Source organism: Heterocephalus glaber, unplaced genomic scaffold (genome assembly GCF_053883595.1).
Source record: "Heterocephalus glaber isolate CG9 unplaced genomic scaffold, H.glaber_assembly_v1.0 deba00001564, whole genome shotgun sequence".
NCBI classification, from domain to species: Eukaryota; Metazoa; Chordata; class Mammalia; order Rodentia; family Bathyergidae; genus Heterocephalus; species Heterocephalus glaber.
Window position 1 is genome coordinate 14,034,114 of NW_028258351.1, and position 16,437 is coordinate 14,050,550.

The 16,437-nt window shown below is 44.6% G+C and overlaps 1 protein-coding gene across 10 annotated transcripts in view; it reads right to left on the reverse strand.

Moving 5' to 3' along the window:
* Window positions 1–16,437, reverse strand: part of Smg6 (SMG6 nonsense mediated mRNA decay factor) — a 239,868-nt gene that overhangs the window by 112,895 nt on the left and 110,536 nt on the right. For all 10 annotated transcript variants that reach the window (XR_002386908.2, XR_002386909.2, XR_002386910.2 and 7 more), the window contains 3 exons: window positions 15,047–15,163; window positions 12,947–13,115; window positions 729–930 (listed from right to left, as the gene is read on the reverse strand). Coding sequence is in view for 7 of the 10 variants with exons in the window: in XM_004857170.4 (XP_004857227.1) it covers window positions 729–930; window positions 12,947–13,115; window positions 15,047–15,163 (488 nt within the window). In the remaining 3 variants the exon portion in view is untranslated. The remainder of the gene's footprint in view (window positions 1–728; window positions 931–12,946; window positions 13,116–15,046; window positions 15,164–16,437) is intronic.

Genomic DNA, 16,437 nt, shown 5'->3' on the forward strand with positions numbered 1-16,437 from the left:
TACTACTTTCCTGGCCAAGTGGCTCTCAAAGGAGAAGAATGAAGCAGCCCAGACTGTCCTACTCTTCACCTGGCTGAAGATTCAATTATTAAGCAGAGACCAGGAGCTCCACAGTCCTTACCAGCACAATAGGAAATGGGCTTTGTTTTGTATAAACTGACAGACCCCCCCCCCCCACAAAGTTCAGGTTAAAACACAGTCCTTAGAGGAAGAAAAAATAGAAACCAGGCAGCGAGAAATGCTTCATATTCCTAAAAGCTTTTTTTGTAAGTTAACACATGGTGTCTGCTTCTCTCTAGTCACCTATTTATCACTCTCCTCCTTAGAGAAGGGAAAAAGCCCTGGCTGTTTTCCTAGTGCAGAGTTTTGTGGCTGGGGGAAGAAGGAAGGGGGGAGGAAGGAGGGTGCTTTAAGCATGATGCAAACCATTTGGAGCTGAGTGAGAGCCCTGCCAACACAAGCTGCACTATTTAAACAAGTGAGGAAATGATCGTATATACAACATGCCAGCGAGCACACACACACACACCAAAGGAAGTTGAGAGGGTTTTTTTTTTTTCAGGACATAGAGCTGGATGTCAGCGGCTAAAAGGTCGATATTTTCCCTTAACACCCTTCTCAATGACTTAATCATGTTCCGTTTGCACAGAAAACTTCCCAAGAATAAAAAAAGTCTGGAGAATTAAGAGGAGGGGTGAATGAGGAGGGATGTTTGGCCTGGTGCTGACCTTATCCGAGGTTTTCTCCACGTAGCAGGGGTCCTGTGGGGCAGCTAGCAAGGGGACAAAGCCTGAGAGAAGCCGATCCTCTTCCAGGATAAGAAGGGTGAGGTCATCGTCCGGGTCCTTGTACAGTGGCACCTCAGACTGATTCACTGCAGTCAGTATGTTACAAAAATCAGCCAGCGTCGACCATACATCCACAGCAACCCTGTGAAAAATAAGGTCAGAAAAGAAGAGCAGGTCTAAAGAGGGACCAGTAAAAGTACACTCAGCATTTGTGAGTAGAAAACTTGCAGCAAAAGTTGTCCAGGCTGACAGCTGCCAAGAAATCATACCAAAAATGCTAGGATTCAAAATTGTGCCCATGGCAATAATCTAGGTATCAGTGTCCCTCTATATAAAGTTTAAATTGATTAGGGGGAGTTTTAAAATCTTAAACAGAGAGGAAAAAGAATTTGGAGAAGTAGTTGCCTAATGCAGGTCCTGTCCCCTTTCCAGACAAAGTGCTGAGATGCTTACTGAAACACTCTAGATACCCAGGGGCTGAGGCAGCTCCCAGAATTTCTCCCTTCTGAGCAACCAAGTATATGCCACACAGACAGCAGGGAACAGTAAAATGGGGTCCAGTAACACTGTGAAGAGTCATGTGGGTTTTCCTTTTCACTGCTTTAGAAATCTCTTCCAATCAAGCACAGTTTCAACAAAAACCTAATTCCTGGCTTGCCAAGATCCATCCAAGAAGGTAAAGCTCTCAAACATTTCAGCAGATGAACCACTATCAGTGCTGTCTTGACCATCCCATGCTCTTCCCTTTCTCTTGCTTACAGAAGGTTAGCTACAGGGTGACTAGCCATTCCAGGACTGTTCCAGTTTAAGCACTCAAAGTATCTTTTCAAATCCTCCAATCCTGGGTAAATCAGGCTGGCTGGTCATTGTGAATGCATATCACCAAGCCCTAGTTGAACCTGAGAAGAAAACTTCTAACTGCAAAGTTTGGCTCTCCCCATTTGAAATTCTAAATAGAATTATAAAGAGGGTTCATCCTCTATCACTTATCAGATGTTTTCATCTACTTCGGGTTCAAATTCCTGCTTTGTTGAGTACCTACCCAGGGATAGCTCAAATTGTGGTCAAATGCACTGCCTGTCAAATTTATAGACTTGTCTTTCTCCTCCAGAGGAAGCCTTAACCTCTGGTAGAGCAAGGTAAAAGCAAGAGAGGTAGAACAAGAGAAAATAAGCAGAGAGTTGTAGAGTCATCCTGGAATCTCCCCAGGGGAGTTACTATGCATGATTCCTGCCTGGAGGGAGGGGCCTCAGACCTAAGCAATTTGTTTTTCCTGGAGACTAGGAACATTTGGGAGATGGCAGAAGAGAGGGCATTCAAGGAGTATGTTACTGAGGGTGATGCTAGGGGAGAAGGTGGGGGAAGAAGTATGGGAACTCCCTGACTGGCTCCAGGTGGAAGGAGGTTGCACTAGTTTATTTACTGTAATCACTGCACTAGGAAAAGGCAATGAAATGAAACATCTTGTTTTCAAGAGTGTCCTGGGAACCAGGTGGAACATAGCTCCATTAATCACACAACAGCAAATAATCAACACACGTGTACCACAGAAGTAACTCACTTCACAGGCTTTGCCCAGGAAAAAGAACATGTTTGAGAAGAATCACGAAAGGGATGAGAGTTTTCTAAAGCCTCTCTGCAGAGACACCGACAACCAGACTCATTCACAAAGCTCCATCTTTTGGCTCAGCTGGGTTTGGCTGTCAGAAATGTTTAAATATGGAAAAAAATAAACAGTTGCAACACGTTTCTGTGCGGAGTTCTGCCTGAGCCCCTTTGTGATGTAATGGGAAACGCAGCATTCAGGCTACCAGCTGTAGAATAAACAGAACTTTGAGGGTTAAAAGGAACTGAACTTTCCACGACCCCATCTGCAGAGAAGAAAATAATAAGAGGAATGATGCACTGCCCCACAGCTCTGATAGTTTATCCTCCGGTCCCGGCTGCAGAGACAAGCACCGGATGTGATAGGGCTGCTCAGGGCCGCCTCCGAGGTTAGTGCTGCCCATGGGAGACGCACAGGGAGGTTCTTCTAGTTCCCCACTTCCTCCCCCAGTGCCCTGCTGGCCACTTTAGCCCACTGCCTGAGTCCAATCCCACAGCACTAGTGAGCTTTGGCCAACAGGCATTGCTCAGTTGCAGAGCAGCAATTTAGAAAATAAACAGGAAAGACGACAGTGAGAAGGAAGAAGGTGAAAAGTCTCCCAGCTGAATTCTTGGCTTCAGGGCCCTGGCTGGTGCTGTGCAGGTTAAAGCTGCAGTAGGACCTAATTGGGGGCTAAGATGAGGATGTGTGCAGCAGCATCCCCAGCAAGAGAAAGGTGGCAGAAAATCACCCATGACTGCCACTGTGGGAGGCTCCATAACCCTCTCTTAACCTCCCACCCCTACCATCTTGGATCCAAAACGAAGAAATATGTGGTACCATGTGGTTCTCATTACCACACTCTCCTGTCCCCTAAGGCTCAGATAAACCAAAAGTGACTCCTCCCAGAGATTGTTGGCCACCACTAGGGACCCCTGCCCACATCTGCTTTTTGCCCATTACCACCCACTTTGTGCCAAAACCTTAAGACTCACTACAAAAATAAGGTAAGTGAGAGCTCCTACCCTAATGTTGATTTTGTAAGACAGCAGCTAGTGCCAAAAGACATAGGAAGTACCACAAGTTCCCAACTCAGAAATATAAATAAAAGTGGTCCAAGGGTCAAGCTAGACTGATCAGAACCAAGGGAATACATAAAATGTTTCAATGAAAGGTCATTTCAATTCAGCCCAATCTTGTATTTGAACTCTGATTCTGAGTAGCTGCTTTTTTTGGTATCTCAGTGGGACTGTCCAAGCTCAGGTCACACTTCATATCATCAGTTATCTCATCTCATGGAACACCACAGACATGAACACAACTATGTAGGTGTTCCTGGGGCATACAGTGACTCTCCACAGTGGTGTGGGTGTGAGGAATATCAGTAAACTAATACTAAAAAAACAGGTGCTCTGAAAATACAGGCAAGATGCCTGAATATCAAAAACTGATATTTGCAAGGGCATGAAGTAATTTCTGGAACCTTGGCAATGTCACCTCAGCTTACCTCCATCAAGCCTTTGGGCTAGGAGGTCAGTTTCATGGATGAACGCGGAGTTTCCTGCCTGAATACAAGGGGGAAAGCTTAGCTTTTTCCTGCTTTAGTTTCTTATTTCAACCAGAGTGCCTTCTAACCTTTACCCCCACAGCAACCCTTGGACCCTAAGGATTCAGTATTGGCTGAGGAACCCAAAATCAAATTCTTACGGTTATGAGGTGCTTAAATAACTCCCAACCTTCTGGAAATGCTTGGGAAATGACTCCCCAAAAGGTTTTTCTGATAATCTCAAATCACCTTTGATTCTCTATGGACTCTCTAGAGTGCTGTGGGCTCAGTCAAATCCTTTTGGCTTGTTCTGGTTCAACTTATATTTTGGGGAAGCTCCTAGAGCCCACAAAATCCCACTGAAGTTAAGGTGCACTCATCACCAAACAGACGCAAAGCAGCCAGAGAATATGAAATTGTGCTTAATAAACCCATTTATGGCTCCCAGAATGGTGGCAAGAGAGTCTCAGCAGCTGGGATGTGATTAATGCACAGGGATCAATAGTTGCAGGGTGACCCATGGGCCCAACCCCACAGAACACACCACACACCAGGAAAGCAGACCCTTAGCTGGAGTATGAACACCAGATCCTAGCCTGGGACAGACCAGTAGTGACTAGTTAGAGGTATGAAGTCAGAACCAAGGCCCAGTCACTTCCCTACAGACATACATTCACTTACTCCACTAGGGAAGGAAAAAAAATAAGAGTTAATTTACTTTTTATTGCCTCAGAATTCCAAGGTTTAATGTAGCTGTCAGTTTGAGTGCAGTGCAGCTGCTGGCCGATACAATGCAGCCCAGGCCGGCCCAGGTGACTGGGGAAACACATTTCACAGAAATGAACCAACACACACTCTTGGCTGGTTGTTTGGGGGATATTGACTTGGGGATTCAGATTAACCCTTCAGGCTGAGGTTAGTTCTGCAAATAGCATTAAGAAAAGTTGCTTCAGTTCAGGGAACTAAGAAGGCCTGCTCTAAGGTGGACCAGGGTTTCTGTTGTTTCTAAAATTCTAGAGATCTCTCATAGGATATGTTATACAACTACAGCATGCCCTGAAAGATTAAGGTGTGAGATATGTGAGGCATGTTATACCATAACAATATGCCTCCTTACCTGGAACTTAGAAGGAAGAATTGCCAGGTTTATAGGGAAGGGGTCAGTTAGGACTCCTGTGAAAGCTCCGACTGGGGTGGGGCCTAGGAACAGGGACAGTTTGGATAAGTCTGACCAGGACTCAGTCTTTCTTTCTGGAAAAACTACGGAGGACTAGGTACTCACACACTCCTTCATATTTTTACTGGGGGAACAGGCTGACTGGTGATTAATATCAAGTACAATGACCCCATGTTACAAGCCTGCAGGGGCCTGTGGAGGTGGCCATTTCCTGTGTAATACCAGCTTGTTTAAACACTAACATTCAAACTCCACAGCTGCAGAACAAACCCGGAAAGAGTTGAGTGAGAAGAAGCCCTGCATTGTGTTTCAGAGCTATGGAAGATCAGAGAAGTAGTACAGATGGGAAACAAGTTGGGTCTTTTGGTTCCTGGGGTGAGGAGATTTGGAAATATAGCCAAAGATGGTACAGAAAGTAGGCACAAAGCAGCTGAAAAAGGGAAAGCCATGGACAACATCCACAAAAGGGAAAGACAAAAGACCATAACAATTCTCCTAAGATATGTAGTATCTGCTTTTGAAAACTTAATTCCCTTTTGGAGCCCACAGCTCTCCAATTCACTTGTTCAGTGGCCAACATAAGCCCATCGCTGCCCTGGAGGATTTCTTACCCAACTGGAGAAAATATGAAGAGGTAAGAAGCTAACAACAGAAATGGACCTAAATCCAACAAGTCTGGTAAAGTTAAAAGAATAATACTTGGGCTTAAAATGGCTTAGGATATTCCTTTAGAAAGCCAAGATGTAACGTCAAGCCTGTCTGCATGCGATAAGGAAATGGTTCTAGTACCTTAGTGCTAGGAACTGTAATAGGCCCTGGAATATGTTGGATATGGGAAAAATCTATACAGCTCCCTCTCTGAGGTTTAGGAACTACAGTGTGTTTACCAGATGCCCCCGTGACCCAAAGAAGTCAGAGAACACTGCCCTAGGATTAAGGTCATGGGCAACAAGATATAATCCTCCAAGAATAAGAACTGTTCATTGGGTGACCACTAAAGAATATAAGACCCAGGTGAAGATGATCTCTACTACAGTCCTTTTAAAAAGTACCCAGCACTGAATCAACTCTGCCCAACAAAGCAAATCAAATTCTGGAGCTCAGTAATCCTGCACTACTGCAAGGATATAAGCTTCCCAGTATTCTAAGCAGTGCAGCTAAATAAAGCTCTGTGCCCACAACAGGTCATAATTCCTCATTCCAGGTACCAGAGTACCTCTACTATGTTCCCTCCTCAACCTCTATCTAGGTCAGAGCCTTATTTGATTTCAGTTTTCCCAAGCTACACTCATATGCATATGCTCTGTCACATCACTATAGTGTGTTAAACCCATCAGCACTGTGTTTTGGGAAAGAGCAGCCCCTAGGGGATCCCAACATCTCCGAGACACAAGTGGAGCCCTCAGTGGCCTCCCTGGTGCGGATTCTCACGGTTCCTGGTTCTCCAAACTTTTAGCTGTAACCACTCCAACACATCTTCTCAGTTTAGCACACACTGGACCCAAATAACCTTGGCCCAGAGCTGGAAAGTCCTCTCTCTGGGGTCAGCTGCTGTACCCTGCTGGGGTCAGACTGGAGACTTAGGCCAACACCCCTTCCTCTCACAAGGAGTCCTATGGGAGCAGTGGGGAGGGGACAGAGGCTCCTGCCATGGGAGAGATCACATGTGCATCACGCTCAGCACTTGGAGGAAGAGGAACCCCCTGGTGCCAGGCTGTAGTGCTGGCGCCCCAACTCGGAGCCAGGGAGACTGGGTGGGGAGCCAGGGTAGCAAAGGGGCTTCCCACAGTCACTACCACTTCCTTCAGGGAAGTGCTGATGGACTATTACTTAGTGACCTCTGAAAATGCCCTTTTGGAAAGACGTATTAAGCGTCCTTGAAGGGGTGCTGATTAGACTTGGGATCAGTACTTACTTCAGAGCTGCCCCATGAGGGTGAGTGAACTAGCTAGTTTTTTAACTCAAGAATTTCTATCTCATCTACAAGGTCAACACACAAAGGCTTCCTGAGTAAATTAGCTTACTGCTTATTCCCTACACATCTCTATTTCTCCCTATATGACAGTACTTCAGAAGACTCCCTATGAGCCTTTTCCAGCATGTTCTGCAAACTATATAGGACAAGCCATGGAAAAGGAGTAAGTCCAGGAATTTCTAGAGCTTTTTTCTTTTTTTAACAGTACACCAATCCAACAGTGTGATAAATGCATCCGAGCTACAATTAGGAAGATATATAGCATCAGAATGTGAAGGTCTGGGCAGCCTGGTGAAACGCGGGCTCTCCAGAGCCCCAGCTATGTTTCCCATTATGTAACCCTGGTCATGGGCAGACAGCCAGACTCCAAATGAAAAAGAGACTCTGGCTTGGCACTGGTTCTATTTTCCTATCCTCATTCGGGGTCAGCGCAGTGTCATACAGCTGCAGAGAAAGCTCTGGGGATTAAACCTGGGAAAGCCTCCAAGACCAGGACCTGGGTTCAAGTACCAGCTGAAAGCAATAAACCAACTGCCACAGCTGGGCTAGGTTTGGATGTTCTCAAAGTCCCCTGACTCTTTCACTTACTGAGAACTAGAGATCAAGATGAGGGAAGATCTGGCTTCGGCAAAGACTGTGAAATGAGGTAGACTGTCCCATTGCCATGGCCCTGCCCGAAGTCCTGGGATGTAAGAGGTTCCTCTGCTTAGGCTCATGGAAGCCTGCTGCTGCTGTGTACCTCTCCATCAGCTGTCATTTACACCTTTCCTCACGTTTACTTGGTAAAGTTGAGAGCAGTTGCCTATCCCTTATCACAGGAGGCCTGGGGTAGAAGACACTGTGCTAGCAGATGGGTCAAGTAGATGGTTCTTCCAAGCACCACAGTCTGTTCTAAAAGCACACTCTATACTCCCTTTTTCAGTGGACAAAGCCACTTTCTGAATCCTGCTATTCTCCTCTATACCTGAAACCTCCTAGGATATGAAGCTATCCTATTACAACTACTAACAGATATAAGTGTGAAGTCAACTTACACACTGACTCCAGCACATAGACCTAACAGGTGCCACTGTGAGGGAAGAAACAAATGGTCCTGCAATCTTTCCTTTGTCACTCTCCGGTGCTAATGATGTTCTGTCATCATCATCCTAAGTGTTCCATATGTGCCTCCTAATCCCTAGGAAAAGTAGATTTGACTAGAAGAAAAAGGTATGGGCAAAGAAATGAGAACAGAGGAGACTAATGATGAGCTCTGGAATTCCTCTAGGAAAGTGGAGGATGCTGTGCAATGATCCTCTAACCATACAGAGAACAAATGCAGGCAAGGACCAATGAAAACATGCAAAGGAGAGGCATTAAGTGGAAGCCATTTCCTTTCTACTACCTTAAGGATATTCCTAAACCCTTCACAATGAGTATCATGACAAGGACCCTCTAAGTGTCGGGTGTTTACAATTCTAACATCTACAAAACTACTGAGGGTATATCATTCCCTATGTCCTTAAAAGAAAAAGTGCTCCCATATGGAAGATTAGTGGGTACAAATGCACATTTGAAATCCACAGAACCACCACAACTTGACAATCTTTCAGCCATGGTATTTACTTTTGGAGAATATAGAGAGCTGGTTATAATACAAGTAACTAGAAAGCAGGAAGGTAAAATGTGTATTCCACTTTTCCAATGGTCAGATTTGAAGGCTATGAAGTGGGATTGCCTTCAGTGGAAGTCAGATTAGGTTTGTTCTGCTGAATAGTGGCAATATTCTTTTAAAAACCATGCCTTGCCGGGGATTTAGCTCAGTGGTTCTGCTGCCTGCCTTGAAAGCGCAAGGACCCAGTTGGATCCCAGGTACCAAAAACAAAAACAAAAACAACCATGCCTTGAGGTCTCACCCAGAGGCAGCAGAGCCCCTCCCTTATACTTAAACTTACATTCCAGAGACAGCCAGCTGCTGATCTGACTGCAGAGACAGTCTAGAAGGGGACCTAATTCTTTTTTTGTTTGTTTGTTTGGTACCGGGGGATCGAACTTGGGTCCTTGCGCTTGCACAGCATGTGGCAAAACCACTGAGCTAAATCCCCAGAACAGGGGACCTAATTCTTGATCACACTGATTTCTTATGTCCAGCCTGGATTCATAAGAGAGTAAGTGGTATCTATGGTCACACAAACTAATTTACTGGACAATTAGAGTCAATATATTATTGGGTCAGGTTTGTTTTCCCTGTGAAGAAAAGCCTGAAAAGACAAAGCAAATATGTTCAAGTGTCCCAACCCCCTCTTAGCCCAGCTAGGGATGGCTGTAGCTTGGACCACGTGCCCAGCTGCAGATTGAGCCCTTGCCCAAAGATGGGCAGCAGCTCACAGAGCTGGCAACAAGCCATTTGCTGCAGCATCCAAAGGGAAAACAGACTCAGCACCTCAAGCAAATGAGGCCCAGCACTTCCTGTGTGAGCTTCCCATTTCCAGCTTTTCATTTCCAAAAGCCAAAAGGAGCAAGAAAGGGAGGAGAGATGAAGGGAGAAGTGCTGCAGAAGAATTAACAGACCTGATGGCCCAGCATATGGGTGGATCATATCTGAGGAACCTGTGGCTGTGAGGTGAGGTGACCCAAGAAGGGCCAAGCTCCAGGGATAGATGTTCTGCTTCCCTATCCCTAAGAGGAAGGAGGGACTACTCAGTGGCTCCTGCACATACTCAGAAGCAGTGTCTTAGCTACTTGGAAAGCAGAACCCCTTCCTAGTATTTTCTTTCCAAAATTATAACTGCCTAGTCCATATTACAGATTAATAACTTGGAAAGCCTAAGGCTGTACATGCTAACTCTTTGGAGATCACTGCTGGGAAACAAATGGCCCCTGGCCAGCAGGTCTCTCAGTTCCTCTGCATAGCTCCAGTTGCCCAACTCAAGTACTCAATCCCACCTTATGAGGCCTCAGCTTGGAGTGCATTTTGGAAAACTAGAGGGGGCTCACAGGAAGAATGCAACTGTCCAAAGCTGTGGGCACTGTCCACACAGTTATAGAGCTAGAACCAGTGTGAGTGGGAATAACAGTCTAAGAGTAACCCTTGGGGTGGAAGAGGGGGGAAGAATCAAGACTACATAGCCCACATAGAAAGATCAATAACTCTGACCAGAAATCTCTGCCGCAGCATTTCCTCTGTGGATCACTCATGAGTCTAGGAGATATACACAGTTGGTCACTAAACCAGAAAAACTCCCCTCCTCACTCTCTAGCAGCACCAAGGTCTCCACACTTTATCTTCCAGTATTTTCCTGCTTCCAGAGAAGCGCCTTCAAGATGAATGATGAGGTATTGGGCATGAATGCTTGCTCTGAAACACCATGTACACTCTACACTGAACCTGAAGAAACTTTCAGTGGACATATTTATCAAAGACTACAAAGCAGAGCATGTGTGCAGGAAGAAGAGAGAGAGAAAGGAGAAACAGAAGGGGCAGGGTGGGGAGAAAGGCAGTGACAGAGAGGTAGAGATGAGAGAAAAGGAATAGGAGGAAGAGAGATGGATAGTCAGCACAGTTAACAGAGATAGACCCTATGTGCACATATGTATAGACACTATAGCACAAACTGAACACACAGAGCAAATGGGATGCACGATCAGAAGTCAGCAAGCCTTTTCTGTAACTAATAGATGAGTCAATATTTTAGGCTTTGAAGGTCATATGGTCTCTGTGGCAACTTCTCAACTCTGCCATTCTAGTGTGAAACCAGCCATAGACCAACTGTAAACAAATAAGCATGCCTGTGTTCCCATATAACATTACAGACATTAAAATCTGACTTTTGTATAATTTTCAGAAGTCATGGAATAGTATTCTTTTGATCTTTCTAAACCATTTAAAAACTTATACCATTCTTAGCTAGTGGGCTATAGTTTATTGAGCCCCGATATAGACAAACAAATACCCAGTGAAGGCAGACAACACAGGCAGGCAGACAGGCAAGCTCATATTCACAGAATCCTCCTTGAAGACAGACCCAGACTGACACAGAGACAATCAAACCAACACATACAGGAACCAACATGATTACTGACAAACACGGATACAGACACAAACACTCAGGAGCATACTCAAATATTACATTCTCACAAGAAATAGTCAACACATAGACATGGATGGGATCAAAGACACACACAGACTGACATAGACCCAGACATTGAAACAGAGCTCTATGGGGAGACATGAATCTCACAGAGAGACAGAATACACAGAGATATACAAGACATAGAAGCAAATGGGCATAGACCCAGATATGGCTGTAACACAAATGGATACAAGACAGGCGGCGGAACCAATGAGCTAAATCCCCAGCCCCACAAATGGATACAAAACATGTGGCTACAGATGGACTACGTGGACACATACATGAGGCATGATCAGAAAATAAGGGGAATTTTTTTTTTTAAACACTAAAGACATAAAGTCCTCTTTTTGTGAGTATCTTTAATTGCACTGTCATGGCTGCCTCAACATTCTGAATTGATTTAAAACTTTTACCTTTCATAGTTGTTTTGACTTTGGGGAAGAACCAAAGGTCACACACAGTGCTAGATCCAGCGAATAAGGTGAATACCCACTGTAATGTTTTCACAAGCCTGTCTTTCAGCTGGATGGGACTCAGTAGCAGGATTCAATGTATCTTTTTTTTTTATCATACCTCTTAAAGATACTCGAAAGACAAAGGAGGACTTCTAGAACTACTTCATAAAGTGGCAAGAATGACGCGCTGTGTTCAAAGAGAGAGGGAATATTTTGAGGGCAACATGTCTTCTCTTGTAATATAATTTTTAAAAATTTAAACATTCACTGTATAATCTTTTTTTTGGTACTGTGAATTGAGCTCAGGGCCTTGCACTTGCCAGCCAGGTGCTGGGCCGCTGAGCTACATCCCAGCCCTATATATTCTGATCACATCTTGTACACAAACAGCCATAGACAGGCACACTGAAAGGTCTCTGAATAGAGAATCCTGCAGAGATATAAACACACAGACCTTCACACTCAGCACAGATAGAAAGTAAGACACAAAGGCTCACAGACACACACAGACAATGGATCCAGAAAGACAGGGTCAGACACAACCCAGACCCAGACCAAGAAACAGCCACACCTGGTTGCACTACACTGTGTATGTAATTTATGCCACTGAATTATAAACATAAAAATAGGATGGCAAATTTGGTTATGATTTACCACCACTTAAGAACAAAAAAAGTCATACAAACAGATCTACATAGATCATCCAGGCAGATGCACAAACTTTTAGACCAACATATCCTTCCCTAATGAACACTGACTGATGGAGGAGGCAGGGGCAGGGACAAGTAAGGAGATAGGGAATGAGTGAATGAGGAGAGATGTGCACACACTCATCCTTTTACACACTAAATGTCATGAGAGGAGGCAAGGAGATCAACTACAGAAAATAGCACAAGCAGAAGTGAGACCACTGAGAGATACAGAGAAAAACTAACAGGGTGATAAAGAGACAAAGTCTCTCACATGCTCATTGACAAACATCCAGACTTCAGAGGCAGCTGCAGAGTTGTGAATATGAAGAACATAAACAAAGAATGACAACAGCAAGAACAAGACAAAGAACACAACAGACAGCAAACTGTAGAGAAAGGGAAAGACAGAGCTCAAGGAGCATCGGACTGGCAAGTAGGCCAAAATAATGTAAAACATCAGACGACAAAGGTGTTCAAAGAAGGGAAAACCTAAATTCAAATGAGGAGGGAACAGGGAAATGTGTAGGCTGTGGGTAGGAGGAAGAGAAGAACAGGATAGGGAAAGGAGTTGCAGGAGTACAGATAGGCCAAGGTTGAAACAGGCAGGCCAACTCACTGTGAGGGCAGATCCAGAGATGTGGGTGGAGGATTCCAGGTGTTCGGGTAGCCGAGCATCCAGTCTGACCATACTTTCACACTGGGGAGCAGTTCCTTCAGGTCTGGGATGAAGGAAGACACCCTGATGTCATCTTGGTCATCCTGGTCCTCAGGAGAGGACTGCTGAGCTGCAGAGGCAAAGGGTGAGAACTGGGCCTATGTCTGTTGTGGCCCCCGAGTGAGGCCTGGGGCGCTGGGACGGCAGCAAGCTCTTAGGGAAGGGAGACCAAGTCCACAGGAAAGCTGGGCCCAGAAGCGAGGACAAGTGCCAGCAACTAAGAGGATTCTGAAAAGCAGGACAAAGAGAGAACCAGTGCACTGGGTCTGCCCATGGAGATGGCATTTCTGCTTTACCTGCAGCCTGGCTGAAGTGTCTACTCTGGCCTATAGCCCACCCTTTTAGCTGTCCTTCGACAAGAGTTCCTGCCTAAATTAAATCACAAAGGAAGACCAGAGAAACCCAAATTATGGAACATTTTACAAAATAAATAGCTTGTACTCTCAAAAATGTCAAGGTAGTAAAGGACAAAGAAAAATGGAGAAATCATTCCAGATTAAAGGAGACTAAAGATATATGGCATCTAAATGCAATGTCTGATCTTAAATTGGATCCTAGAGCAGAAAAAAACAATAAGCTTTTTTGTTTTTTATAAGGAATATTATTAGATAGGACTGGAAGTATAGCTCACTAGTAGAGTGCTTGCCTAGTATGCATGAGGCCTTGGGTCCAATCCTCAGCACTACACAGAAGGAGTGGGCGAGGATTTTTATGAGAGCCAGGTGTAGTAATGCATGTCTGTTATCTGAGCACTCTGGGAGGCTGAGGCAAGAAGACTGCAAATTCAAGCCCAACCTGGACAACTTAGCAAGACTGTCTCAGAATGAAAAAGTAAAAAGGGGCTGGGGATGTAGTTCAGTGCAAAGCCCTGGGTTCAATCCTCAGTACAATCAATCAGCCAACATAACTGATTCAAATTGAATACTGCCTGTAGATTCAATAATAGTACTATATCAATGTTAATTTCCTAATTCTGATAATTATTAAGAGAATGAACTCATTATAAAATACAGAGTCAAGGGCCAGGGATTTAGCTCAGTGGTTCCGCTGCCTGCCTCGCAAGTGTAAGGACTCGAGTTCAATCCCCGGTACCAAAAAAAAAAAAAAAAACAGAGTCAAGTATTTTAAAGAGTATCATGTCTGCAACTTAAAATTAAATGGTTCAGGACTACAACGGTGTGTGTGTGTGTGTGTGTGTGTGTGTGTGTGTGTGTGTGTGTGTATGTAAAGGGAGAACTTAAAGCCATGCGGAAAAATGTTAACTACTGTGGAAAGTTTAGATGACGGGTATATAAAAGTTATTTGCATAATTCTCCCAATTATTCTGTAAATCTGAAACTGTTTTCAAAATAAAAAGTTGCTCCTCCCTGGCCCTGAACAAAAGCCCCAGAGGCTGGAAGCATTCACAAAGCTAGTGTGCTGGGGTGATGGAGGGGTCTCACTACTTACCAGTACTGATATAGAAGAGAAGCAGATGGTATGACCTTCAGCCCTATCTTACACAGCTATAACAATTAGGCTAGCATTCTAAGGGCATCTTAAAGGATATGATATAAAACCTCAACCCAAGGGCTAAAAATAGTGCTTGCTCTGGTGCAGTGAGCCTCCCAAGATGGCTAACCCACATCGGTTAGAGCACCCACCAGATATTGAAGAGGGACACAGAAATAAAGACGATAAAACAAAACATCAATTATGAACAAAATGATCAAGTACCACCAAAAAAAAAGGAAAAAAGGCAAACAAACAAACAAACAGCTCTGAAGTACAGGTCCTAGCTACTAAAAGAGAAAAGATGGAGGGAACTGATCCCTCCTTCTCAGAGGGCCTGAGACATCATCAGACTGCAAAGATGGGAGTAGTTAAGGTGGCAAAGGAAGAGGTGGATATCAGGAGGCAGAAGACTGGAAAGTAGAGGAAGGCAGCCCAGCACTCTGAGGCTCCTCCTGGACAAGGCTGAACAGGTGGAAAGCATGCCAGCTAAGAGCCCCTCTTGCTTACCTTTGGCAGACTCCTTAAGTAGGCAGGTGCAGCGCCGCACCAGGAGAGAAAACATGGCAAGGCCGAGGGCTGCAGCTTGCTCCTGGATCACAGAGCGACACTCCTCTGAAAAGCAGTCTGTGGAGAGGCAAAGGAACCCTGATCAGTGACCTGGAGGCTGAGGGCTACTTCTGTACCTTAGGACAGATGGTTCCTGGCCATGTTTCCAAACTTCTTTTTCCTTATTTCACTATGGGTAGTAATATTCCCTCTCTCAAAGTGGGATTACAAGGCAAAAGAAGATAATATAAGTGAAGTATTTACCAGCATCCCCAGCATATGGACAAGCACTTGGCAATGTCCATAAGCATCACCTGTGTAAGTTTTGGAATATCTTCCCAGGACCCATTAATTCAAGGTGGGTAATGTGAGCTGGAGCTGCAGGATCTCTGCCTTCAGTTGGCTACTGATAATGTAAAGGTACAGTAACCAGAATTTAGCTCATGAGCCTGGTCTCTTTTAATGTACAGCCAGCAGGAGCACAACCACCAGATTTAAAAATTATCTTCTAGAAAAAAGTTGGAGGAGGAAGAAAGAGTAGAAAGTGGGAGAAGAGGAAGAGGAAGAGAAGGAGAAGAAGAAGATGAGAAAGAGGAAGAAGAGGAGGAAGAGGAAGAGGAGGAAGAAGAGGAAATCTTCTAAATCACCAACTTCTGGTTCCATGTCTTCCTCCTCTATATTCCTCCTTCTAAGACAATACACATGACATAATGAACCTATTTTTTACTGAATGAGTTAATTTTACATATAACAGTGCTTGGCACATATTATGTACTTACTTATTCAGTGCTTTTATTTTTATGTTCTCCTATGGCTAAAAAACAAATCTGGTTCCTAATACCAGCACTCTCTTTCCCTTACTTTTCAGCCTGGCTAACTTCTTTCTGGCCGCAGGTCACTCACTGAAAGGAGTGATTCTGTTGGTAGGCAGAGCAAGTCTTTGGTGGGAGCTGGGTAACACATTCTCATATTCCTATCTCTATATCTACTCATTGTCAGTGCCCTCCTCAATAACATTTCATACAGACTGGAGAGGATCTGGTGAAAAGAGAAGGCAGCACTTCAACCTGCAGCCTCAGGAGAGGGGACATCCAATACCTACAGGAGATAGACACAGAGGCCACAGCTCACTAGCTCTGGCAGCAGCTAATCTGTTAATTCCCTCTGTAACATAGGAGAGCTCAGAATCTCCAAGTGTTAAAAGTATAATTAGCCACAGCTTTGATCTCAGTCCCTGCCTGCATTTTAACCTCTCTCTGTCAGCCTGCTAGTCTTGTCAAAGGGCTTAAAGTTGTTACTCCAGGAGATGCTATACAACCACAGCTATTCCTAACAGTCTTTGTATGACTGGA